The following is a 26,978-nucleotide window of genomic DNA, read 5'->3' as shown; positions in this document are numbered from 1 at the left end:
GGGGTGCTGTAATATTACGTAGAAAAATGATCAAGATGTTCGCATGAAATCTGCATCCATTACATCCAGCCATGAATGGCTGGATGATATTTTAAGAACTCATATCCCAATCTTTTATTCTGCACCTTACCAGCGTGTACTAATTGCACTGTGTGATGGAGTGGAGATCGGCAAGGGACTGCTTATTATCATATAGACTCTGTCAGGATCCACTGCTATTTGACTGAACCGACATAAAGCATGAAATGTTGTGTGCTGGTTGGCAAAAGCAACAAAGTCATTCACACGTTGTTCTGCTTATTCTAGTGTGATTTTTGTGGTATTTTTAAAAATGACTGCACGGTTTTATGTTTTGCACTAGACAGTAGTTACTTCTGTTCTCCCTTGAAGATATAATTTTGATCATCTGATATTTTATTGGAAATTCAAAACCTAATATTCAGTTTGTTGTTCTGTGAGGTAAGAAAATGAAGCTCAACTTTGTTTTTTTCTGTAGGAACAGGAAACACATGGACAAGGTTACATGTGTAACAAGACCCTGTATATACAACTTTGTTTTTTTCTGTAGGAACAGGAAACACATGAAGACACAAATATGAAACAATATGAGACATATGATCAATGATATAAGATGTTTTTTCCCTCATTACTGTAACCATCAACTCAACTGTATTTATTGTTGGGGGGAAAAGTGGCTTTCTTTCCCCCGCGTGTTCGTTGAATTTGGGACGAGGAGGATGTTGGTAATCCAAATACAGGCTGGAGTCAATGAACAGTTTCTTCGAAGCTTTTAATAACAGAATATTCCGGTCACCTGTGGTTGACAGACAATGGCTGCATGTCACGAGTGCGAAGCAGGAAGAGAGTCACATCATTTTTATATCATCACAAGGGCGGCACCAAAACTCAATTTGTGACATCATAACTTTCGTTTCTCCTAAACCAATTCTCAGCTTGTTTCAACTAGCGCATTCCAATGTTTGTGCGTCTCCAGTAGGGAGTGTTCCAATTTTAAGTGATGATTGTTACAAGGACGCCAAGCTACGCTGCGGGCATGGGAAAGTTGTACAGCATGACTGCATATGAGCAGAATACACACTTCATTGTAGAGCACTTTAAAACAACCACTGCTGTATACAAAGTACATGGAGCAAATATCATATACACAACAATAAAACAAATTAATAATGAAGACAGTAGAAAGAACAAAAACAGTAAAACTGAGGTCAAGTCTGAGTCATGCTGAGTCAAATGCCAAAGAATACAAATGAGTTTTGAGACAAGTTTTAAAGATGGGCGTTGAGGGGGCAACTCAATTGAAAAAAGACAACTTTTTGAGAAGGGAAGTAAAAATAAACTGTGATGAAGTGGTTGCACAAGTGTGCACACCCTTTAAGAACTGAGAATGTGGCTGTGCTCAGAAATCAACAATCACATTCAAACTCATATTAGTTTGAGTCAGCACTAGGAATGTAAAGAGTAATCGAAAATCGATTTCAACTGCTTAAAATATGCATTGATGTAAAAAAAAAATCTATCAAAATTTTGATCGCAAAATGATTTGTCATCATATTTTCTGTATTGGTATTCAATCGTGTGTTGACGTTGCTGAATCGATATTGAATTGCGAGTAGAAGTGCTGCAATGCATTGATTAATCAATATTTTTTACATTCAACCACTTGATAAATGTCTTTTGTTTTGACAAAGTAGGCCATATTATGACCAGAGTGCTAATACTGTATAACAAAAATACATTTTTGCTTTATCTCTAGGTATTAAACCCAATGGGCTGGGATGCATTCGGCCTTCCAGCAGAGAATGCAGCTATTGAGAGACGTCTTGATCCAGAAAATTGGACCAAAAGGTACTAAAGGCTTATTTGTGCTTCAAGATCTTCAACCCTCTGACTGTATTCCCTTTCAAAAGGAACATCAAGTCGATGCGGGAGCAGCTGGACAGCCTTGGCCTTTGCTTTAATTGGGACCGGGTCTGTAGGAACAAGACTTGGACAACAATCAAACCGTATTTTCCTTCTCCCTCCCTGTGGACCTGACCAGAATGTTTCTTTCACAGGAGGTGACCACTTGCCTTCCTGACTACTACAAGTGGACACAGTATCTCTTTATTAAGCTCTTCAAAGCAGGGCTGGCTTATCAGAAAGAGGTAAGACTCGCCTTTCCATCAAAGTACTTACCCTAGGTTTCTTTTGGAAGGATTATGATTGCTTTAGTTGGTCTTTCACAATGACAGTGATGATTTTGGAGGTCTTCTTTAGAAAGCCTTTGATAACGTGTAATGAAGTGTGACAACCTTTAAATAAAGCCTACGGTCTATCTCTTTCAATTGCAGCGACCTAATCACTGCTTTCATTCTTCATGAGCAATTTGTGTGTGCGTGTGCATGTGTACTCTTCAGGGTGTGGTGAACTGGGACCCTGTTGATCAAACAGTACTGGCTGATGAGCAGGTGGATGAAAACGGTCGCTCTTGGAGGTCTGGTGCTCTGGTGGAGCAGAAGTTGCTCACTCAATGGTTCATCAAGACCACGCACTACGGCAAGGTACACTTGTGTGAATTCGATCTAAAAGAAGCGTCGCAATAATAGGCCCTCAACTTCGGGACGGTTCAAATGAGCGGCCGCCTACTGTGATAATAACTGTGACTGTTCCGCCTCTGGTTGTACAATCAAACCCCTGGAGGTCATCAACGCTAACGAATGAACAATGCCCTGTGAAAAAAAAAGAAAAAAGAAGCCACTCGTGCTTAAACTCATGTGTTTTTATTTTTTTTCCTTTTGCAAATTACTTGGTTAGCTTTGCATTGTATGAGCATGTGTAAGGCAAGGCCGTTTTGTTTATGAGAGACTGGTTGTAACTCCAGTCCAGACTGACCAAAAAAAAAAAAAAAGTGAACAAATGTATGCAGATTTACCACCAATGCCAACATTGAGCCGTGAGTGATCGGCAATGTTTCACACTTCATCAAGCCAGAATAGTGTCGAGTCAATTTGATGGTGCTGTCCATGCACAGAGTTCTATCAAATGAGTTTAAAAAGACATATATCCATGCAAGGACTTGTAAAAACCGTTTGGCCACTAACGGGTTCATGAAAGCAATCCTTTCCATATGCAAACCTTGCATGTGTCTTGGTGACATTGCTGCAGTTGCCCATGCTGGTCCATGTCAGAGGTATGAATGGAGGTGGGAGCACTACTGTGACAATGTGTTCGCGCATTTCTAATTTTCACTGGCAAATGGAGAAGTGGAGAGGAAGGAGGAAGAAGGTGTGAAGAAATAGAAGTGAGAGAGGCAGATGGAGAGGCAGGAGGGCCTTGGCAAAATGAAGCATGCCAAACGTGTTTGTGATTTCCTCAGCCCCCCATTCCCACTTGCCTGTTCATCATGCCGGCTCGACAACATTAACTTCAGATTATATTTATGATGCGCTCTACCTCATGCCGAAGTATGTCTTCCAACTATAATGTTTTTTCCGAGATGATTTCAGATGACAAGAATCATTACCAAGATTGATTATTTTGACATACACTGTGTGTCATTTCAAAATGTTTCATAATCACACTTGTTGCTTGTCACGCACTGTCAACCACAATTCCGTGTGTGAGCGAGCATCCGATAGCACTCACACGTTTGCTGTAGTCCAGTGATTCATAACCAGAGTACCCTGGCACACTAGTGTGCCGTGAGAGATCATGATCCGGTTTTACTTAAAGTTGTCCGGCAATGATCACTTACAGATCTTCATTTGGCATCGATCTATGCCAGCGAATTATACTGTGGTGACAGGTATACCACTGAAATGGTTTTTCGTTACATGGCAGAAGTGTCCGTTATTTATTTCTTTGGCATACTGACTGGGAGAGAGCATCTCACTGATTGGATAATAATGCGATAAAATTGTCCTCCGATTGCTCTGATATGCTACTCACTGCCCATAGAAGCATTTGCGGTAAACTCCAGTTTGCAGATTTTGTGCTCCTTCTGTAAGACTTACGATACCACAAGATGACGCCAAACCTCTGTCTAATAGGAAAGTAGTAAACGGTGTAGAGAAAGTATTGTTGAAGTGGTGCACCTCGACTGAGAGACGGAGGGGTGTGTTTGTCGTGGAGGAGCAAATTGGTTATGATTGGACGTTAAGAGAGTCATCTTCACATGTGCATGTACACTGTATATATATAATTCCAACACATTTTTTTCAAAATAAAAAATCTTCTCCAAATCATTTCAGTTTTAATTATGTTATAAGATGATTTTGGAATTAGAGTATAGTTTTTTTTGGGGTCAACATTTGGAGGCGGGGCATTTTTTTGTGTGTGTGTTGGTCTCTGTTAACTGTAATATGATTATAAAGTATTAAGCAGCCAATCGCTCGTAATTCATTCTGACCGATACCAGCAGATAAATCCATAAGTGTTGTTACAAATTGTTACTATTTTGGTTGCTGAATCAAATTCTTAAAAAGGTGACAAAGTATGTGTAAATGTTTCTTTGCTTAAGCAGGCACACGCACAAGCATACACACACACACACACACACACACACGCACACACACACACACACACACACACACACACACACCGCTTGGCTTTGCCTTGGTTTCTATATGGCGCTTGCTTGAAGCTTTTATTTGTTGCCATGGAGACAGCCCTTGCCCATCACAGTTCTTTAGCACACAAATGATTTTTTTTTTCTGCTTCTCTTCTCAGACTCAAAAGCTCTGATATAATTTCCGGGTTTAGTTTTTGTCCGGCTGTCATGAGAGTGATGACCATAGCCATTGTGTGTGTTTTCATATTTTAATATGGTTGTGGAAATGAATGATGAGTGGCACAGTTTGAGTGCTTGTGGGTAATAGATTGTGACAGCCTGAAAGGAAAATAGAGAGGTATAACAGCACCGGCCTTTGCCCAGCTGTGACATTTTGACTTTGAGTTGGTTGATATGCATAGGTTTTTTTTTTTTTTTTTTTCACCACGCAGAATAACTGTTTGTGACAGTTTGTATGTTACAACTAGGTCAGAATAAGTCAGGCAAAACAGGTTGATATTTTTGAAATGAGCATTTGAAATATAGTAAAGTTGCACCTAATTACGTCTTATGTTTTCTTTGTTTGTTTGTTTTGTTTTTTGTTTCTTCCACCCCAGCCTCTTCTGGACAGCTTGTCTGACCTTCCAGAGTGGTACGGAGTCAAAGCCATGCAGGCAAATTGGATTGGAGAGTGCACTGGCTGCTACTTTGATTTCAAACTCAAGGTGGGTCTCTGCTTGTTATTTATTCATTCATCATTCTTGCTTTCTTTGGAACTCTTGACCTTCTTTTCACTAAGCACTTCTCGGTGCTTGTCCTCTTCAGCCATGGTCTTTCATCTCTTACTCACCAACCTGCGACTTGCTTTTTTTAGATCCTGTGATGCCCCTCTGTCGTATTTCTCTTGCGTCTCAGAAAGTACTGAAACCATGTGTTAGGACCAAATGTTCACAACAGTCTTCACTTGAATGCCTTGCCAAATTGAGCAGATTAACAAAAAAGTCAGCCTTGTTAAATGCTTATCAGCTCCTTTTTTTCCAGAACAAAATACTGTACTGTTTTTTGAATGGAAGCTTTTATTACATGATCCTGTACATATAGTTGTCCCTTACTGTATCACGGTTCACTTTTTGCGATTTTACTACATCGCTGATCTCTTCTAAATCGTACTTATATCGCAAATTACTTGATATATTTCGGGATTTTGTGGTGAGGGTTTTTTTTTGACTATTCCTGGAAAGGAATATGAGGAGGAAAAATTGCTTAAAAGACAGACTGTCCAAACTAATAAAACACGTAATAAAAGAAGCTAAAGTGCAATGCGTACCACAAGAGCATGTGATGATTACCAACACAAGGCATCACTGTTAGCTCATGTAATGAGAGCGAAATATTGCTACTTACCCTCCATTGCAATGCCCCCGCACGTGGTCAAGGATAGACACAGCCGCTAATGCACTTTCAATTGCTTTATTAACCAAACGAAAAGAAAACAAACATAATAAGCATATTCAAGCATAAGCTCATCAAAATAAAACTGGCTCAAGTTTCACAACTGCACATCTACGGTAAAGTAGACATGATCATGACACACATTTTAATGTGAGACCTAAACTTGTAATTCATGGGAAGAGCCTTAAGTTACCTCCCGTTTTCATCTTCGACACAAAAGCTGTACTGATCTCACTTTTGAAGAGACTCCCTCACAGAAGCAGTGAGATATTCACCCCCTCTGCCTATAGACTGCAAGTGAATCGCTCAACTGCCACTGGTTGCTTTGACTGCCTCCTCAGACTAAGTGTACCTATGTGCATACTGCGTACACAATAAAGAAACGATAAACAATAAAGAGGTCCAGTTATATTGCTGCTTATCTGGGGTCGTCTCGGTTGAGGCTGTAGCCGAAGTAGGGAACCAAGACCTCCCTCTCCATAGCCACTTTGTCAAGCTCTTCTGGGGAGATTCGGAGGCATTCCCAGGACAACCGCAAAACATAGTCTCCCCAGTGTATCTCTGGCCTTCTCTGGGGCGTCCTACCGGTAGGATGTGCCTGGAACACCTTATGAAGCATACTTGGGCCACCTCATGTGGCTGCTCTGGATGTGGAGGAGCAGCAGCTGTACTGTGCCCTGCGATTGTCTTGACGACCAGTCCAGGGTATACCCCACCTCTCTCCAGAGTTAGGATTAGCTCCAACACACCTGCGACTCGAATGAGGATGAGCAATATAGAAAATGGATAAACGTTTCCATACTGACTCAATAGCTCCCCAATGATGGTCTTTCATTTCCCAGGTGAGTGGAAAGGAGACGGGGGAGAGTCTGTCGGCATACAGCTCCTCTCCAGAAGCGGTGTTTGGGGCAGCGTACCTGGCCATCCTGCCCTCCCACAGACTGCTCCACGGGAGCAGCTCAGTCCGCTCTGTGCTGGAGAAAGCCTATCAGCCAGGCAGAGGTGAGTATCAGTGTGAGGAGTCCTTAGCCCTTTTGGTTTTTGGCTTATGGAAAATTGCTATTTCGAAATGTTATTTTTAACTCTGAATATCAGACCATTAGTTGGCAACTGTGTTCCCTTCCATCTGGTGGACAAAAAGAATAACTCCAAGCCAACTGCTGAGCAACAATGAGAATGTGTTTATTCTAATGTATTTACCTATCTGTAAAATTCTGTGACAAGACCGTAATCAGAGTTATCGTAAAATAGCATCATTTTTAAACTGGATTTCAAAGCATTTACACTTTATTGGTGTGTTTTGAGTCTATTCATTACACCTTTATTACTCTGGTAATAAAGGATACCAACAAATCAGGGGACTGTGCACACAAATACAGAGAAAAAAACCCAGCCTTTTATGGATGATTATTATTTTTTTTTAGGGGTTGGGGGGGTTGGACATGATAGAAGGGTGTGTGCTATTCATGGGATTTTATGATATCTTGCTTACCTGTTTCTGTTTTTTTTTTTTAACCTGTAGGTAAATGATAATTGGGATTCCCTCAAGATAATCTTTTAATTGAAAGTGTTAGTTGATTTATTTATTTTAATTAGCCGTCAGGGGAGGCAGTGCTGCTTTGTTTTCACCTCTCCGCCCTCTGATTTACAGACTCCCTGACAGAGGTCACAGCTGTCAATTTGTTCACCGGCTACGAGGTTCCTCTGGTTATATCTCACAAAGAGGCATTTGATGGCTATCTAGACACTGTGGTTGGTAAGATAATTGTGTGATTGTACCTTAACCTCAAATTTGTGTTTAATTGATCTTCAGGCAAATGAGAAAACAACGGAATAGCATTAAAACATTTCTCAACGTCATAAAACTGCATGTCTGCTCTATGCAGTATTGTGCGTCGCATCTCAGTCCGTGCGCTGCGGGTTGTTTGTCTCACAGTGAGTGGCGATGGACCTCAAGGGATAGCTAATAATTAGTCGCGTCACAGTAATACTTAACATTAAATGCAGGGAGGCTTGTAGGGCATTCTCAAGAGAACTGTACTGAGTGTTTGTCTTTATGTAAGCATTCATTTGTGTTGTCGTTTGTGTTATCATCACGCTGCAACCATATAAACCAGGCACGCCGGACTGCAGTGAGGAGGATTTGTCCGTGGCCAAAACGCTGAATTTAAGGTGGACCAATGTTCTTAAGAGCCATGAAGATGGGACTGAAATTGTCATTAACTCCGATAAGGTGATGACAACCACAGCAATGATGCCATTTACATTTCCTAGTTTTACCTGACATGCACGTGTATCTGTATGCTTTGCTAAGAATGATGACGATTGGATTTGCAATTGTAATACAATGGTTACTATTTACGATTCTTTTCCAAGCAAATCGGGGAGAAAATAATCTCTCTTACCGCACCTTACTTCTTACTTACTTCTGCTTATGTAATAGTTTTCCTGTGTAGTCCGATCACTGATTGTGAGGAATGAAGATGGCAGAGTTTGGCAGACAAAGATGGCGGCAGCTCACAAAAAATATACTTGTTTTTTCTTTTGTTTTGTTTTAGTTGATTACACACTTGGTGGGCACATGTGCAGGTACTCCAGACTCCCACATAAATAGAATTCTCTTGAAATCTAAATACCTCTTGTTCTTCTCCTTCTATGGTCGTCGTCTTCTCTTTCTGCTTCTTCCTTTCCTTCTTTGTCTTGTTTTCATTCTTCTCCTTCTCCCCCTTGTGTTCCTCCTGCATATATATATATATCAGTTTTCAGGGCTTACCAGAAGACAGGCTTTCGACTCCATTACCCAGAAGGCCAGGGAGCTGAAGGTAGGGGGCCACCTTACCAGCTCAAAGCTCCGGGACTGGTTGATATCAAGACAGCGTTACTGGGGCACACCCATTCCTGTGGTGCATTGTGAACGTTGTGGTCCAGTTACTGTCCCCGAGGAAGATTTACCGGTCACCTTGCCAAAGCTGCCGTCTCTCACCGGAAAAGGGGCATCGCCTCTGGCAGCTGCCCATGACTGGGTCAGTTGCAAATGTCCAAGGTAAGATTATTTTGATTCACTATAATAATTACACATATTTCTGGCGTTTGTCCAAAACCTCCAATGTCACAATTTGCTCATTTTCCCATTTATTTTTACAAATCGATATTGTTGGTCCATTCGCAGACTCTGCACATGAGTTATTTTTGACATATTATTGCCTTTGCAATGTTAATTAATGAACAAACATGCAGTTTTGGGGGAGGCTCCTGAAGAGTGATAAGTTGTGATATACAAAGTCCTGCAGTTTAGGGAATAGTGCTGAAACAAAGTCTAATTTTATTTTTAACAATGCACACAGGCAAACATTAAATATAAGCAAACAAGATGTGTTGACTATAATAGATACAATAGGTAAACATTCAGGTCTGATTGTCAGCTGTAGCTCATTAGCTGAGATCAACGCTTGCTCATGGAATTTCTTTTTGTGCAACACGGAGGCCATGAGTTCTCCAGCTGCAAGGTGCCCCACTGACAATTAACAACCACATTAAATGGTAGTGGAGGGTAGTTATTTTTGCAAAGACAGCTAACTGCTCTCAAAATCATGTAAATAACTGTTTTGCTTTTATAATTAGGCACAGATACTTGCAGCCTGGATAGCATTCGGTGCAAATGTGGCTAAACGCATGGTTTTGCAACTCATCGCTTCATGTATGGATTGTTCCCAGCTTCGTAAAACATTAAACATTGTTGATGTTGCTGGTAATACAGTTTGTCGTGGCTCATGAAAAACATTAGGCTGCAAACCTACAAAAATCTCAACTCCGCTTGTTATTGAAACTGTAAGATTCATTTCAAGTGTTTTGATCGTCCTTAGTTTTTCAAAGATGAGCAGTGGGAAGTACACCAAATTGGAATGTTCGAGAGGGAAAAAAAGAAACTCTCATGACATATTGTCGCTTTCAATGTTTTAATTGCTGCTACCTTTTTAAGCTTCACAGCATTCACTCCCCCTTGAACTCTTGAAGTCTTTTTAAGTCAGATCAAGACTCTCCAGGCCCTGCTGACGTGCAGGTGGGCAGGATAGCAAGCGACGTCTGAATCACCACCCCCCAATTGAGTACAATCACATTTCCAGATCAGTGGCTTTGCTCATATACGTCATGTTGCAGAAAGGCAGAAAGGGTAGATAGAGAATGTTCCTTGCTTTTGATGCAACATTTCAGAAAGTGAAACTCTTCCATCATTTTGTTTGCAGAATAAGATCAGAAAAATGTTGCTGTATTTTCTCCTGACAAAATGAGGACTAGCCGAGCCCTTAGGAGCAGATGGAGCTTGAAGTGAGAGCCTACAAATTGTGCAACCATTATGCTTTTGATTCTGATTGGGTTTTGTAAGAAAAGATGTCTGAGATAAGAGAAGCATGAGATGATGATTACGATCTAGTTTACGTCAGGCAACCAAAAAGTGGTGAGTGAAATTTACGTGCGCGAACACCTATTGGCTGTGAATGAACTTGTATTGAAAGAACTGAAAATGCAGATTAACTTCTGGTGCTGAGGTGGGAATTTGTGGCTCAATAAAATGAATCACTGCCATGGCGCCATGTTGATTAAAACAATGGCCCAATCAGTTGTGGATGGCACAAGTCATCAGATAGTGTTCACACATTTCCACAAAGCTACAAGAAATCCTTCCGTCAGATGTGATTGATGGGCGTAATTGCGAAGGCGCTGTTAGCGTCTCACTCCCCATCTCCCCTCCGCTGTTGAGTGTCGGTGGAAATTTGTTCCCTTCTCTCGTCACGCTTGTCCAATTAAAGTTTGAGGGGAACGCAGAAGAACACGGTGATGAGAGCTGGGCGGCTGGGATGGAGCTTCATCTGTCCTTGAGGATGTCATATCCTGTGTGCTCATCACGTCTTCAACTCTCTGCAGCTCTGTGAAGTGGCCTGCTGCTAACTCGGCTTAGCTTGGCTACAAGCCAAATTTGTTGTGCCACAAATTCCCAAGTAAAGAGAAGCCATGTTGGTGCCACTTTGACAGATGAGGATGGAACAAATGGAGACCCACATTCCAGTGTGCTGCTTACCTTCCTTCATCGGTTTTCAAATCTTTTCACTGTCAGCTTTATCCTATTAATACGTTTAAAAAATACACTACAAATCTCTTCGTTACTGCTTGAGTTTTATACTCCCCTAGGGAGCCGTAGCTGCAACCAGAAAGACGAAGGACAACAGAAATGCCTTTTGAGTCCCAACTGATATCGGCATGTGCTTTTTTTGTGGAGCCCCCACATAGTACATGCATGATTGATTGATTGTCTCTATGTTGAACAAGTAAATAAAAAAGTAATCAAATTAAAAATGTAAATAAAAATATGCATATACTGTGTGTGTGTGTGTGTGTGTGTGTGTGTGTGTGTGTGAGAGAGAGCGAGCGAGCGAGCGATGGAGAACAATACCAAACAATAAAGAAACTAATAATAAGCCGAAGTTAAATACGAATTGCAAAACGTTCCTTTGCCTAACTAGAAACTGAATTTCACTTCAGTGGAATAAATAAAATCTGTTCTTTTGTTGTTTATTTTTTTTCATGGCTCAAAGCAGACTCACAACTGTGTGTGCCAGCCCGGCTAATCTTTAGGAGTGTGTACCAGCTGTCTGTCCAGTCACCACATTCTGTCCTCTGATTGTCCAGTCTGGTGTGAGGAAAAATGTGCCAAATCTCCCACACTTAGAAAACCTTTCTAATGTCTCACTATCTGTTTGGGTTCTTTGGGGATAGCCTTGACATGGCTTCCTTCTTTTCATTTGTGTGAAATAACACCTGGCTTCCAAATATTAACCTTGTTACACCTTAGTATTGTTGCTAGGCAACTTCATGGTCTTATTTCATTATCACTGCCATTTTAGATAGACTAGTATGGCGGACGGCCCAGGGGTTTTGCCTTTCTGTCATAAGTGATTTTGTTTGAGTAAAATGTTGGAGAGAAAGACTAAGTCAAGATGAGACATATCCATCCATGCATTTTCAGAGCCGCCGATCCTCCTGGAAAATAAAGAAAATCCAGAGGCGCATCTGTGTTTACTGTTTTATTACTGTAATATATATATATATATATTAGCAGTCTGGGAATATTTAAACTCTATCGAGACTCATTATGAAGTGCCAAGCATTTAACTTCACTGTTCCGCTTCCTGATTCCATTTATGTAAACACGGTATTGCAAATGTTTTTTTGTCTCTTCAAATCTTCTCCCTTCCTCTGTCAAATGTTAAATTGGCTGATTCACATCACGAAGCAAATACGGTTTGGCTGCGGTCATACAGGGCACAAGGTGACATTTCCAACACAAATACATGATCATTCCCTTGTTAGCACAGCCTGCTTGTCAGGGCATCGGACCAATGTTCCAGTGCCAGTTTGCTTTCAACTGTGCTTGTCTACAGAGGCTTGACCTCCACAGCCAGATGGAGGCACCGTCACATTCACAACAGTGAGCACATATAAATATCACACAGAGATGCCAATTCTGCAGGCATACAAACAGGGGCCGGTGATGTGTTGGCTTTTCTAATTTACAAGCTTAATATTGATGCTGTCCCACATTACCGTCCTTTTTTTTTTTTTTGTGGCTCTCGTTTCAGATGTAACGGCCCAGCAAAAAGGGAGACTGACACCATGGATACGTTTGTAGACTCAGCCTGGTATTACTTTCGCTACGCTGACCCTCATAATACAGAGAGGTATGGACAGTCTTATTCTGTAACTTGACAGTATTGTTTCATTCCTGTCTGATTGTCAAAGACCAATTTTTTTTGCTTTTTGCAATTTTTAATGATACTTTTAACATGAGTCTCAGTTGCCATTTACATATGCCAAATCTTTTTCTTTGCAGATACAAATTATCACTCAGATTTTTTTTTTCTTTAATGCACACACTAGACACATCATTCGGTACTGCCCGCAATTCAATAAGAATTAATTTTACATTTATCTAAGACCAAACATTCTGTAAATATACACACATGTTGCACTAAAATTTAGAGGCCACACAATCAAAGCCACAAAGCTTAAAAAACACCCCTTGGTGACAATTTCAGATTTTGTTTTTTTTTTTTGAGGGGGTGGGGGATAACGACACTTAAGCGATCTTAAACCTTTTATCTTGTTTGTGTTTATTTTTTTAACTGAACAAAAACGGTAAAAAGTGGCATTAAATCGACTCGCTTTCAGCAAGCTGCTATGTGCCCGAATATCACTTGTGCAGTTTACGTATGTTTTATGTTTCATTAAATATCCTGCATTGCTTATGGAAAATTTGACCCAAATGACACAATGGCTTGTTGTCTTCAACTTAAGATGTTCCACCATTTTAGAAACTAAATTACTGTTCAATAATTATGATCCTCAAAAAGCTGTGCAGGTCCACCTGAAATAATTATATGCACATGGAAGCATATCCTGACACACATGATTGTCTGCTATCACCCACTCTCCCACTTAACTATTTCGAGCATGCATATTATAGCCTGAATGGTTATTCCTCCACCCACTTACACACACAGATACACACTGAACACACTCAACTCTTTTTCTCTCTCTGTCTCTCTCACACACACACACACACACACACACACACACACACACACACACACACACACACACACACACACACACACACACACACACACACCATACAAAGTTGAACTCTCTGCCCATAGGGATTATGGAGCCTTGGTTGTCACTTGCTGGGATGTTGGTGATACCCAAAGTTTAACAACACAGATTTTTATTTTTCCCAGCTTCTTGGCCAAGCCGGAAAGCCGCTTTAAAAGGCATTTGCGGGGGACTTCCCATCTCATCCATTTTTTTTTTTCCTCAGGATACATTATGGCGCAATAGAAAAAGCAATTACACAATTTGTGTATTTCAGTCGATCTGCTCAGTCTTATGTGCACGGATGTGAAAAGTAGGATGCTTGTCATGCTGAGAGAAGCAAGCAGGAGAGGGAGGAAATAGAAATGTATGTTTTGATGTATTAGAGCAACGTTGGCCAAATGCCAACTCACAGGCCAAATTATTTTCAGGCTTGCAAGTTCATAACTTTATCCCATGGTTCAATTATCACCAGACACCAGTCGCCAAAGACGGGAGGAAGAGAGGCAGAGAGGTGTGGAGGAGAGTAATTACCAGAGCAATGTGTGACACATGCTGTAGATAGCGCTCTGCTGACCATCAAGCCGTAAAGCTAGCCATATGCAGCCCTCACTCGCGCCATTATCTGATATATCTTTCTCTATAACCGCTTTTCTGCTAATAAGATGGGTAGTGGAAGAGTCATCAAAGCTGGGACGAAAAACACATCGCTGGCTTTTATTTTGTTTCTCCATGTGAAGAATTGTAAAAGACCCAGATTCAGAAATAAATGTATATAAAACAGAACATTTTGCTTTTTGCGTTGTTCCACATAGAAAAAAAAACATTTTTTGCAGTTTCAAATTGTGTCATTGCAGTGTTTGAACATGTGCAGGAGAGACACAAGAGCCATTTTTATTCGATATTAAAAGAAACAGGCAGTTTGTTTGAAAAAATAGAGAAAACAGTCTTGGAGAGGGATCAGGGTAGCTAAGTCGAAGGTTACCATTACTTAAATTTCATCTGCACATTGATTTATTTTTTTAATGCCTTTTTTTTTTTACTTTTGCTTCTTGATCAGTGTTTTGATTATTTTCATGATGTTTTTCACCATAATTTATAACAACGTGAAAATTAAAACTCATTAATGTAGTATCCCAGGCTCCGCAAGGTATGCTGTTGTGTTGAAGTACAAAACATTTTACAACCATCCATTCATTTTTGATACCGCTTATTCTCATTAGGGTCGCGGCCGTGTTTTAGCCTATCCTAGCTGAATTTGGGCAAGAGGCGGTGTGCTCCCTGGATTGGTCAGGCAATCAATGACATTTTACAGAAAAGAAAAATCACATTTGGATCAGAATAATTGCGCGATAATTCTCAAAATAATGTGTAGAAGCAAACGGCAAATTCGTATTAGATCAAAATTCGTCTGGCAAGAATAAATGACATGGCTACTTTCTGAATTTTGTGCATGGGATTTACTCATATATGTCACACGCGAGGTATGTAAAGCAGGAGTGTGCTTTCCTGAAACACGTAAACTCTTTCCCTTGTCCAATCTGGGTTACATCACACTGGAGCTCAGGTAAAATATAAATAACTCTGACATGTGCCTCTCCCTTGTATATGAGCTCCAGTGTGAACTAAACAAGAACAGAGGGGGTGCGGTTCCTCAAAGTGCACCCACATCCTAAGTATCTCCTGCGCGAGATTCCTGAACCGCATGTGCGATTTCGCTCACTAGATGGGTAAAGTGTGAGTTAGTCGTGCGCATGTGTTGTAACTCGCGTGTGTTACATAAAATATATAACAAGTCCTTGACATCTCCCGGGTTTTGTAATACCCACGAAGAATTCTGCATGTTTTTTTTCCCTCTTTCTCTAAATATGATCTTTTCCTTGAGGCCTTTTGAGCGCCACCTGGTGGATCGCTGGCTCCCTGTGGATGTATACATTGGGGGAAAGGAGCATGCCGTCATGCATTTGTACTATGCACGCTTCCTCTGTCACTTCTGCAAGGATCAGGGGCTTGTGGCGCACAGGTATGTTTTCTATGTTCTGTGTCGGCTCAGTTAGTGTGCACGTAATTTGTCTCTGTATGAATGAATGCGCCATCCATTTCTTTTTACAGGGAGCCTTTCAGAAAGCTACTTGTCCAGGGTCTGATCAAAGGGCAGACTTTCCGACGAGCAGACAGCGGCCAATACCTAAAGAGAGAAGAGATAGACTTCACAGGTGCATGCAGACTGAATCCGACAGGTGTAATTTTGTCAGATAAAGCTGCTCAAAAATAACATCAGAGATACAATCTCAAAAGCAGCAAGGATAAGTGTGGTATTTTTCTTTTTTGTTGTTTGTTGCAATGTTCATTGCTTGAATGCTTTCAAAAGTCCAAGGATAAAATCAGACAATACTGCCTTGCAGAGAGGGAAAGTCTTGCACATCAGCCATGATACTCTGAATAGATCTGTTTGTAGAGAATGTAGCCAGTGTCAATACAGAGTCAAGCATTCACACGAATGCTTTTGCACCTTGTTCTTTTATGCATTTTTTTGAAGTTGATGAGTTATTGTGTGAATGCACACGTTATTTTGGTTTTTCTTCTGCCCATTATTTTGAGATGCAAGTACTTCCATGTAATTCATCCGATTCACATCATAACAATTTCAGCTTATTCCAAACATTCACAGTTTTGCTTAAATGCTACCTTTTCAACCACAAGTTGACCGTTGATTCCTAAACGAAATATTCAACATAACAGATTCACATTTTTCCAATTTGAAGTTCAAAACATGCATCTCATTCAATTTACCATAGGAACAATTTTCAACTTGCCAGAAATTTCCATTGACCTAAAATTCTTAATTTTCACCACTAAACTCCTTACAAAAACCAAAACATTACTTATTCAATCCCAGTTACACATTCAACTAAACAGATTCCCATTTGGAAATTCAAAGCACTCACATTTAATTTGCCATGCTAATGATTTTCAACACGCTAAAAATTTCCTCCAGAATTCCGCATTTATTCCCCTTGCCCATCTTTTAATGACTGCGTATCATTCAATATCATTCCATGTCATTCAACATCAACAACAACCTCCATATTTTTTTCCATTCAACATTTCAGCATTCACACGCAATTTTGCCAGAAAATGGCAATGTCTAATTTTAATTCTTCTTGTTTTTTGCTACATTACAAAGTACTCTATTTGCACATTCTGCAAAGAACTATAATTTACCAATTATTTTGTGCGCCAGTGCACATGGTTTTCATCGGTATGAAAAATACAATGAATTGCAATCGTCAGAAAAAAGTGGCTTTTTTCCCCAGTCAATTTTAAGTAGTTCAGCTCAATGAAGGCTAATATCGACAATAGAAAAATAGCCGTGTTTTCACTGACCTTTTACTCTTCCTGCCTCTGTTAGAAAAAGAGCCAGTGGCATTAGGAGGCGGAAGCGTGGAAGTGACATGGGAGAAAATGAGCAAATCTAAACACAATGGTCTGGACCCCCAAGAGGTGGTGCAGCATTACGGTGTGGACACAGTGCGACTCTACATCCTTTATGCTGCACCACCGGAACAGGACATCCTCTGGAATCTTAAAAGTGAGATCTTAGATATTCCTGTTGGTTTTAGAGTCAGTTGGTGGATATTTGTTTGTTTCCTACCAAATGAATGTAATTCTGACCCCACCCCAGAGGATGCTCTTCCTGGGGTCTTGCGCTGGCAGTCCAGACTGTGGCAGCTTGTGACCAAGCTGCGACACGCTCGGCAACTTGGTGACATCCCGAACCCCTCCTTGCTGCAAAAGAAGGAGCAGGCAGAGTCAAAGAAGATCTGGGAGAACAAGAACTACGCAATTCAGGAGGTAGTGATGATATCCTGCGATACTGAGCTACTGCAATAGTTCTCACCAGGAGGGGTCAGTAGATAGCCTGGTTTCTAAGTGTCAGCTTTTCATGTCCAACCTACATTGCCAAGAGGAACGGTTTACCCACTGCTTCTCTCACCTTTGTCTGTTTTGACTTTGAGTCCTCCACAAGACGAGTTATCGTGCTAACATGCAATGACAAGATTAATATGCCCATCATTACATGCCAGTGCAGCCATTCTAAACGTAAACCCCCCGAGTACAGGGGAGGAGGAGGACTGGCTAGAAATTGATTTCAAACCTACTCAGTCTCTCCCACACTTTATAAATAGATGTCCATTCCTGCCAGGTTGGATTTTCTTTCTCCGCCCCTCAAGCCTGCAGCTTTTATAGGATATCAGGCCTGTTAGCCTTAAGCTCTCAAAGCTAAGGCTGTGCTTTGAATCACCCCCCGGAAAAAAAGCCTCAGTGATCAGCCTCTACTTCCCTCAGACCCTTCCCAAAAGGGATTTCTCCTCCCAATGGGCGAAGCTAGGAAATATTGACCTAGTCAGAGCAGTGTATCTTCAGCTGGCTATAACAGGCTGGAGGTGTGCATCCTTAAGGCATGTTATATTTCTCTTCAGAGGCAGCACGAATCCCCAGGCCAAGTAAATGACTGATGATGGCTCTGATTTAAATACAACACCACTGACTATAAAGGTTTTACTATCTGACTCTTCATCTGTTTTTTTTAAAAATATCCATGAGTGTTATTTTTCATTTTAGGTCACATCTCACTTCACGGAAGACTTCTTGTTCAATGCAGCCATTTCTCGCCTCATGGGACTAACCAATACATTGAGTGTGAGTGAACACTGTCCTGCCCTCTTTTGAGTTCAGTGAGCATCCCCCGACTACCGTTATGTGTGTTTCTGTGCCCAGAGCGCAAGTGTGAGGGTGTTGCAGCACAGTGTGGAGTTTGAGGATGCTCTGGCCACGCTGATTATGATGACGGCACCCATGGCGCCTCACCTGGCCTCTGAACTTTGGGCAGGTGGGTGCAAACAAAACGATATCTTCGCCGAATAATCAGGTTACTTTCATTAGTTTGGTTCTGGCTTCCAGCTGGATAAAAAATGCAAATCGAGGCACGAATGGAGCATTTCTGCAATCATACAAGCTTATAGTTCAATAAAACCAGAAGCAGCCTGATATGAAACAAACACGAATGTGGCGCTCCACAAATTTATCACCTCACAATTTTTGGATCTTTGTGCTTTACCAACCTCTATTCTATTTAGTAAAAGAGATTGGTAGATTTTAAAAGGTTCTTGATTTTTCAGGAAGTTATTTCTGTCAGCCCAAACATGGACTTAGCACACCAAGCAGCAAGAGGAAGTGTTGACACTGCTCCTTCTTCTAATCCCAGCAAATGCCCAAAAATGATGTAACCAACCATCATCAAATTTCTGATACTATCGTCAAGTTCACTGAACATACATTAAGTGTCCTTTCAATGACATGCATTCCTTGCTGTAATCTCTTGGCCCGGTGTAGAAAACAAACAGTTGGAAGGAAAAGATTCAGCGTCATCTTCCGTTCCTCACGTGGCAGCTTCCAACTCCGAATCAAGGACAACATCCTATCATTGTGGATGACACACATAACCACCATTTCTGCATGCAATTTTAGAATATGTACTCTTCAGCAGATCACGACAGTTTGATAGAGGCTGGCTGGAAGGGAGGTGCGCATATTACATGCCCACTTTTGTGCTTGTGTGTGTTGTATCAAAAAAAAAAAAAAATTACAAACAGGACATGTGTGAGCTCACGTGACATCTGGTAACATGTTATGCCTCACTTTCAATTTGAAGTTCATTACCCTCCTTTGTCTTTCCTGTGGGATGCGACTTTGTTGTTGAGAAAATAGAAGGAGAATTTTGGGTATTCCGTTACTTCATCGACTATAAGATACAGGCTTAGGACTCATGCTCTGCAACAACAGATATCATCAAAGAGTGGCCTCAAATCTTATAAATGCTGAGCAACAATTAGTCAGGTAGCTCCCTAAATAGAAGCCTCATTTTTTTCCCCCGCCGGGAAAAAAATAGCAGGTGGTTACTGTACGTAGCTGAAATCACACTGTCACATTTTGTTCACCGAGCAGTACTTTACACTTAATTGGAGGTCAAGGTTTCTTTTTATTTCTTTTTTTTTAACAAACCATCCCATGAGGACTGTGTTGAAATTGAAAACAATCACTTCATAATCACCAAATGAGACAAACAAAATACACATGAGCATGGTCTTTCTGTCACGTTGCGGACAAAGCGGAAGGGAACCCGCTTCGCTCGCAACCTAGGTGATCTAAAGGATTCCCGAAACAGCAGACAACAACAAGAACTACGTATGAAAATAAGATTTATTTAACAAAAACCGCACCGCAAAAACGAGACAACAGAAAACGCTGGCAAAAACGAGTACCAGGAAAGGCACGAAAAAACCGAATAACAAAAAACGCTCGCACGAAGGCAAGGAGAAAACACACCGAGAATACACACTCCAAATACGAACTAGCGCACAAAGGCGAAATGTCAGGTAGCTCCCTAAATAGAAGCCTCATTTTTTTCCCCCGCCGGGAAAAAAATAGCAGGTGGTTACTGTACGTAGCTGAAATCACACTGTCACATTTTGTTCACCGAGCAGTACTTTACACTTAATTGGAGGTCAAGGTTTCTTTTTATTTCTTTTTTTTTAACAAACCATCCCATGAGGACTGTGTTGAAATTGAAAACAATCACTTCATAATCACCAAATGAGACAAACAAAATACACATGAGCATGGTCTTTCAGCTGTGCATCAAGTGCAAATTTGAACTGATATATCGCAGAACAAACTCACATGTAAATACCGGTACCGGTAATCCACTCCTGTAGAAAAGTGCTTCAATCATACCTTGTGTGTTGCTTACTAAATCCAAGCAAGAATTAAAAAACACCCATTACAGGGGGTCTATGCAGAGGCAATTCTAGCATCAAGGGTCTAGCGGTACTGAGTTCCCGGCCAGGCATGATTGATTTGACAGTTTTTGCCTTGTAACACAATTTCATTCACACATTTATGAAAGAGCAGCATAACATGTTTTAGTAAAGTCTGACTAAACCTTTAAATCTGATCAACTTTCTTTAAATGTCACGCTGCAGGAAAAGAGGAATGGATTGGATTTGTAAAAGCAACATAGTCTTACCATGCTAATTTCTGGGTGAAGTCAATTCATTTTGATACAGCAGCACCTACACGAGCACATTAACAGTATGCGTTTTTCTGAAGTAAACCAGCCCCCTGTAGTTAGTACAAAACAAATTTAATTTTCAAAAAAAATAATAATAATTGCAGGAACTTTTATTTGAAAAGCAATGCACAGCATGGACGTTGGTGAAAACTTCTTGTTCAGGTCTTTGCCAGGTGAGCAACCCCATCAGCGGCACACTGCGGCGCGGTGGAGATGTCCTGTCACAGTCCTGGCCTACTGTCGATCCCAGCTACCTGGAGAGCCCCGACTTTGTGGACATTTCTGTGCGGGTAGGATCACACAGACGCACATCCTCAGACAAACCTTAATGTGGCAGAGACTTTTTTTTTTCTTTGCATAAAACAGCCAAACCGTCTCCCTTAATTGTCCTTTTTGTTTGGGAGATGAAGGGTTTCACTTTAGCATCAGTACATTTGTTCCTTTGTTTACATACATCGCTGATGTCACATGCACATGCATTTGTCCTCTAATCCACCACCATTTCAACTTTTGAAGCTCAAGTCATAGTCCATGAATACATCCACGCTCTGTAATTTTGAAGAGAGCCTGTGATTAGCATGTGCACGTGCTTGTCTGTGTGTGTGTGTGTGTGCGCGTGTCTGTGTGTATTTATGTGTCTGCATGTTAAGACTCCTTGAAACTGAACAGACAAGTGGGTCAATATTTAAAACCCAGTTTTACTGCTTATTTTGGCAGCTGTCTTGCCTTTTTTTTCTTGTTTTGATTTTTTAATGAGCACAAATTCTTTTGGCCACATCATCCTCTATCAATAAATGCGTGTTGTTTGATTACTTTCAAAGACATTTCCTGCAAAGATCTCCACTGTGAGACCCAAAGGATTATCTCAAATAATCAGACAATATCCCAGAAAATGAATTACGTGGATTAGCCGTTGCCCTTGCTAACAATGACAACATGATCCCAACGTGGCAAACACACACACACACACACACACACACACACACACACGCGCACGCACACACACGCACACACACTGATTGAGTTAATTTTACACAAGTGTCACTGTTTTGAAAGTGGCCACCATGAAAGTGCTATAATCTGTCATTGTTTTTCTTTTTCTTTTGTCTCTCTTGATAAATTATTGATCTTCTTTTGTTCTCACACGCACACACTCACACACACATAAATATAACACATGTAAGCCAACTTCCAGTCTTTTAACAGCTGTTTGTATTTGACTTGAAAACACACTTTGGCGTATTTATATATATTACAGTTGTTGACTTCATTTTTACCTCCCCTGTGTCCTCCTTTGCGCTGTAAATATCTTTGAGCTCATCGTGCTGGCTGGTGATGATTTGACACACAAGATCCCTCTCTTGTGGGCTTCTTCATCTCCTGCCTGTGTCCTCTAATCACATACTTCCGGGGACTCCATGCCTGAGTGGCCTCCAAGAGGCACGCAAGCACGCACGCACACACAGATGAATGCTTCTAGAGACGGCATCACACAGAGGAAGTCTCGACGTTCCCACTCATTGTGTACACTTGCTTCTAAACCTACAGCACCGAAAGACACTTCCTCAAACTACCACTAACTATAGGTTGGGAGGGTCAACGGCATGTGGAAGGAGAAACTTTCATTTGCATGCCAAAGAATGATCTTACTTTTATCTTGCAATCATAGATGGAGTTGTGGCTTTGATATTTCTTTCAATTCTCACCCCCAGATTAACAACAAAGTTTGTGGGACAGTGACCGTACCTCTGCTGGTGTCCAAAGATATAGATCAGGTGCAGAAGCTTGTCATGGAAAGCCCCCTCGGACAGACTGTTCTCAGAGAGCTGCACATCAAGAGAGCCATCCTTTCCCCCCGGACTGCCCTCATCAATTTCCTAGTTGGATGATGACATTTGACTCTCCGTTAATGCGACTCTTTGGTGGTGGGGGGAAAAAAAGAAGACTGTTATGCATTGTAAACTTGTATCAGGTGTGGGAAAATTTTAATATTGTGGTCATTTTCCATCATATCTATTATGGTACAGTATCAAGATATTGGCATCAGTAGGTGAGAGTAATACTGCGGTCTGACGTAAAAGTGCATGCCGTTGCGTCCTTAATGACAAGTTTGAGTCGGAAAGCTTTTCACCTATGTATGCTATCAGCACTTTGTGTCTAAACAGTCACTGAAGCCACATTTTTTAATTTTAACTTTTGGCTCCTCCGCTACGCGATCAGTTTTATTTTGATGAAGACTCACCATATACCCTTGAATAGAGACAATCATTGTTACTTTGTTTTCACTAAACAAGAACAACATACCGGTAGTTTTTTAAATTTTTTGCAGATGAATGACAATCATGATTAATTTTGCTGAACAGAGGATAAGTGATGCATATGAACTACATTTGAGTTTCCATTATATTTACAATGAGTGAATCTGTTTTTCCCCTCACTCTTAATGAACAGCATTTCACCACTCTTATCATGGAAATAATACAGAACGTGTATTTTTGTATCCATTTTTCACTGGTTAATCTGCAAGTCTGCTTCAGCAAGTTTTACTTCTTTGGTTGCATAGTCAATGCATTTTTAAACCAACGATCGCTGCAAAATGTGATAAGAATGTATCATGGGTCATTTTGCAATTTTCTACCTCTATATATTAAAAATATGATGTAAAGATATTTTACTAGTTGCTTTGTTTTTCATTCTAATTCAAAAGAGTAGAAAGTGCCCCCCCCCAAAAAAATAGGAAGTTCGATATGGCTCTCTAGCAATTCTCTCCTTGTTTTGTCAAGCGTTCTTGAGTGCCCCACAAGAACTCAAATTCCACTCAAGATTCCAATCATGTTTTTTACCAGACTTCTTTTTTGCTGATTTCCGCCGCAGGCCGCCATTTCTGGACACAAGGCCTTTCCGGCTCCTCCAAAAGGTCACTCGGAAGACTTTGTCGTTCATCAGATCAATGTCAGTGCTCTTGGGCTAGTTTCATGTGGCCTTTTAGCATTTTCCTTCCAGAGCACATGCATCAGCAACACAGACTGTTTTCATGTGTGCTCCCAAAAGCTTATCTTTAATTGACTGGGTGAGTAAGCCACTATGTGCGATGTGCACACATTTTTCATTTCCTGTACAAGCAGTAAATACATTTCCAGATTCAGTATGTAATTGGAGAAAGAAGCACACAACCAAGGCCAGCTTCAGGGTTAGGAAATGTTTCTAATTTTATGATCAAAGAAGCTCTACTCTTGACTGTTCAAATCACACCATTTCAGCAAGTTCTGTCGAGGTCTTGCCTTTTTTAAGGAAGTCACAGGCAATTCGAAACTTGCAGACAGAAGCTGAAACTGAACATTCCTCACTGATCTTGTGAACCTTTTCCCCATATTCCCGTGCTCTATCTGTCAGCGTCAGGTGATGGGAAACGCAGACGGGGAGAATAACAGGAAGGGATACCAGGAATTGGAAGAGCGAGGAAGCAAAGCGTCAATGCTGTGTTGTATTCAATTGTTATTGTGTCACGTTGTAGTCATTTAATTGCGTGCTGTCACAGCGCAGTAGGTGAGAGTGCTAAAATTATGGTGTTGCCTCTGCAAGTTATTTATTTTCACACTTTAAACCTGTGAAGGAAGAAATGGAATTATGGATGGTACTTGTTTAACTTTGGTATGTCCACCTTTGTAGTACCAAAATGCTTATCCCACTTTATATGTTTATGTTCTACTCCCCTTCTAGCAACATTTGATAACAATAAAATGGTCTGCAATTATACACCCTGAACAAAAAGTTGACAGTCCAATTTTCTCTGAAAAATGCCATGGTCATTTCAATCAGCATCAGGAAGTATTTCCAATTATGAGGTCACCGCACGTGTGAATATGTGCACGTTCATTTAAAATGAGCCTTTTAAAACATTCCCATTAAGAAAGCATTTTATCACTGACAGCCCCCCAGAACATTTTTACACATTTAATGTCAGCCCTGCAGTTGCCATGACAACTAACATCACTGAACATGGGTGACTCATTCAGTTTTTCAGCACTTTGTGTGCAGCGATGGCTGTTTGAAAGTGCTCTGTAAATACAGTTGAGTTGAGTTATAGTTCGCCTTTATACTTGAGATGTATGGCAGCAATTGTCCATGATGAGCTACAAAAGTCTTGCCACACAGTTGCGAGCTATAATATATAACACTTCATTTGGTATTACATTTGAGATAAAGTGCCTTAAAACTGTAACAACCATGATTGAGATACTAAGACTTGGTAACATTGCAGTGCTTTTCAATTTCTAAATCGCTTTTTTTCTTGCAACATGAATGTAACTTTGGATACATAGCAGTATAGAATGGATATACTGTATAGCAGTTTCGAATGTGCTTTACCTCCTCTTTCAGATGCTGCAAAAATGCAATTGTTTTTTCCATGTTCATTTTAATTATTAAGAAACTAACTCAGTCTAATAAAACATCCAACCTCATACGTTTAAGAACTAATTTAGTTCCTGACAGCATTTTTGAGCTCTGTAAACATAGGGTATGTATTCAAGCTTCACTTACTGGCACCAACATTTTAAAAAGCCAATGTGTAATTCATCCACTATTTCCAAGGTCAAATTCTAGGACTTTAATAACTCCTGCATTTGAACTCCTTTTCTCTTGAGTTTCACACATGCAGTGGTGAGCTTATGTGAAGAAACATTTCTTGCTTGAAGGCGGAGTTGCATAACGGTGATTGTTTTCCCCAAACCGATACGGATGTAGTGCCCTATAAAGCCTGTGTTTTTAATTAAAGCTGCTGCCCGCTACCTCTTTGTCACATCAGTTGGGATTTAAAGCCTATTACGTTGGCTTATATGTACCAGTGAGGTTCACTCTGCAATAAGGAGGGGTCATGGGCTGGAATGTGTGACATCACTCAGCCAAAACAGAGGGGCCTGTAAATAGCCCACCTCAACCACCAAGTCTAACACACCCGTGCACAGTGATTGTGGTCTTGCTTTGCTGTCCAATGCATGATGAAAGAAAGAAGTTTGAAAGTTACCTAACCCTAATCCAACTGCTTATTGCATTACTCATAATTATCTACTGATTGTAAATAATACCCATCATTCTAACTCTCTCTAGTGCCCTAAATGGGGTTGTAGGACTACAGCAACAATTCACGCCAGGGATTCCCAAATTGTAGTGCTGAATGCACCCACCTCAGCCAGGATGTTACAGGGGAGGTGGGGCCTAAATACTCTGGCTGATTGACACTCATTTTCTTCATAGAACTAATTGTTAGTCTGCAAAATAACAATTATAGCTTGTCCAGGACCAAAGGGGTAAAAGTATGTTACAAACCTTTGAGGGTTCTCACCAGGTTAAAAAAAAAAACAACTTTTCAATAAATCACTGCAATAAAGCCCCTCACCACCTTCAAGGCTCGCAATAGCCCAACTCCCTTCAGTCTCACGTGGCGTGCCTCAAGGCTGTTTCGAATTAGTCCCCTATTTTTCACACATTTATAACACAGAATCTCAAAAAAATCATCCTCTGTCATCTTATGGAAATCCATCAATCCATTTTCTACAGCGCTTGTTCTTGATCAGGAAGCTGGTGAACAGGAATATATCCCATCTGACTTTGGGCAAAAGGCAAGGTGCATCTTGGACTGGTCGCCAGGTAATCACAGTTCAAGTATGGACAACTGTTCACACTCATGTTCGCACCCATGCACAATTTAGAGTGTTTGTTGAATATAACCTGCCTGATTTTAGGATGTAGGTGGACCCTATGTTTCCGTACAAGCATGGGGAGAACATGCAAACTCCACATAGGAGGGTTATAGTCGAAATTCAAACCACAAACCTCCCAACTGTAAGGTAGAAATGCCAACCACTACTTCATGTGTTGCCCAGTAACAAATCATTGTGCCCTATTAATCTTCCCTCCCAAAATGGAGCTGCTGTGGCTCCCAGAGGTGTCAAAAGTACTCACACTGTGTACTTAAGCAGTACCAGGTGTGGTGCCAAAGGCTTTTCTCTCCCAAAAAAGTAATTTATAAATATATTTTAGAATATGAAATTAAATGTTGGAGGTCTTAACTGGGGCTACACAGATTTCCGATGGGGCTATAGCACCCCCTCTACTGAGTAGAAGTACAAATACTTTTTTAAAAAGTGGTAAAATTAGTCCTGATTGAATTCCTTTATCAAATTATTTTTTTAT

General features: G+C 40.7%; 1 protein-coding gene across 1 annotated transcript in view; it reads left to right on the top strand.

The window, feature by feature from the left end:
• lars2 (leucyl-tRNA synthetase 2, mitochondrial) overlaps positions 1 to 23,452 on the top strand; it is a 30,428-nt gene extending 6,976 nt beyond the window's left edge. Inside the window, exons 4-21 of the mRNA XM_019872942.1 lie at positions 1,775 to 1,866; positions 1,929 to 1,989; positions 2,076 to 2,165; positions 2,418 to 2,561; positions 5,167 to 5,274; positions 6,844 to 7,003; positions 7,653 to 7,757; positions 8,119 to 8,234; positions 8,761 to 9,044; positions 12,637 to 12,735; positions 15,534 to 15,671; positions 15,761 to 15,864; positions 17,061 to 17,240; positions 17,334 to 17,503; positions 18,275 to 18,352; positions 18,431 to 18,542; positions 20,946 to 21,073; positions 22,496 to 23,452. Coding sequence (XP_019728501.1) covers positions 1,775 to 1,866; positions 1,929 to 1,989; positions 2,076 to 2,165; positions 2,418 to 2,561; positions 5,167 to 5,274; positions 6,844 to 7,003; positions 7,653 to 7,757; positions 8,119 to 8,234; positions 8,761 to 9,044; positions 12,637 to 12,735; positions 15,534 to 15,671; positions 15,761 to 15,864; positions 17,061 to 17,240; positions 17,334 to 17,503; positions 18,275 to 18,352; positions 18,431 to 18,542; positions 20,946 to 21,073; positions 22,496 to 22,672 — 2,346 coding nt within the window. The 3' untranslated portion in view covers positions 22,673 to 23,452. The remainder of the gene's footprint in view (positions 1 to 1,774; positions 1,867 to 1,928; positions 1,990 to 2,075; positions 2,166 to 2,417; positions 2,562 to 5,166; positions 5,275 to 6,843; positions 7,004 to 7,652; positions 7,758 to 8,118; positions 8,235 to 8,760; positions 9,045 to 12,636; positions 12,736 to 15,533; positions 15,672 to 15,760; positions 15,865 to 17,060; positions 17,241 to 17,333; positions 17,504 to 18,274; positions 18,353 to 18,430; positions 18,543 to 20,945; positions 21,074 to 22,495) is intronic.
• Positions 23,453 to 26,978: the final 3,526 nt, after the last annotated feature.

Source organism: Hippocampus comes, unplaced genomic scaffold (assembly GCF_001891065.2).
Source record: "Hippocampus comes isolate QL1 unplaced genomic scaffold, H_comes_QL1_v1.1 scaffold242, whole genome shotgun sequence".
Classification (NCBI taxonomy): Eukaryota; Metazoa; Chordata; class Actinopteri; order Syngnathiformes; family Syngnathidae; genus Hippocampus; species Hippocampus comes.
Note: the sequence above shows the minus strand (reverse complement) of the source record. Positions and strands in the feature narration are given on the sequence as shown.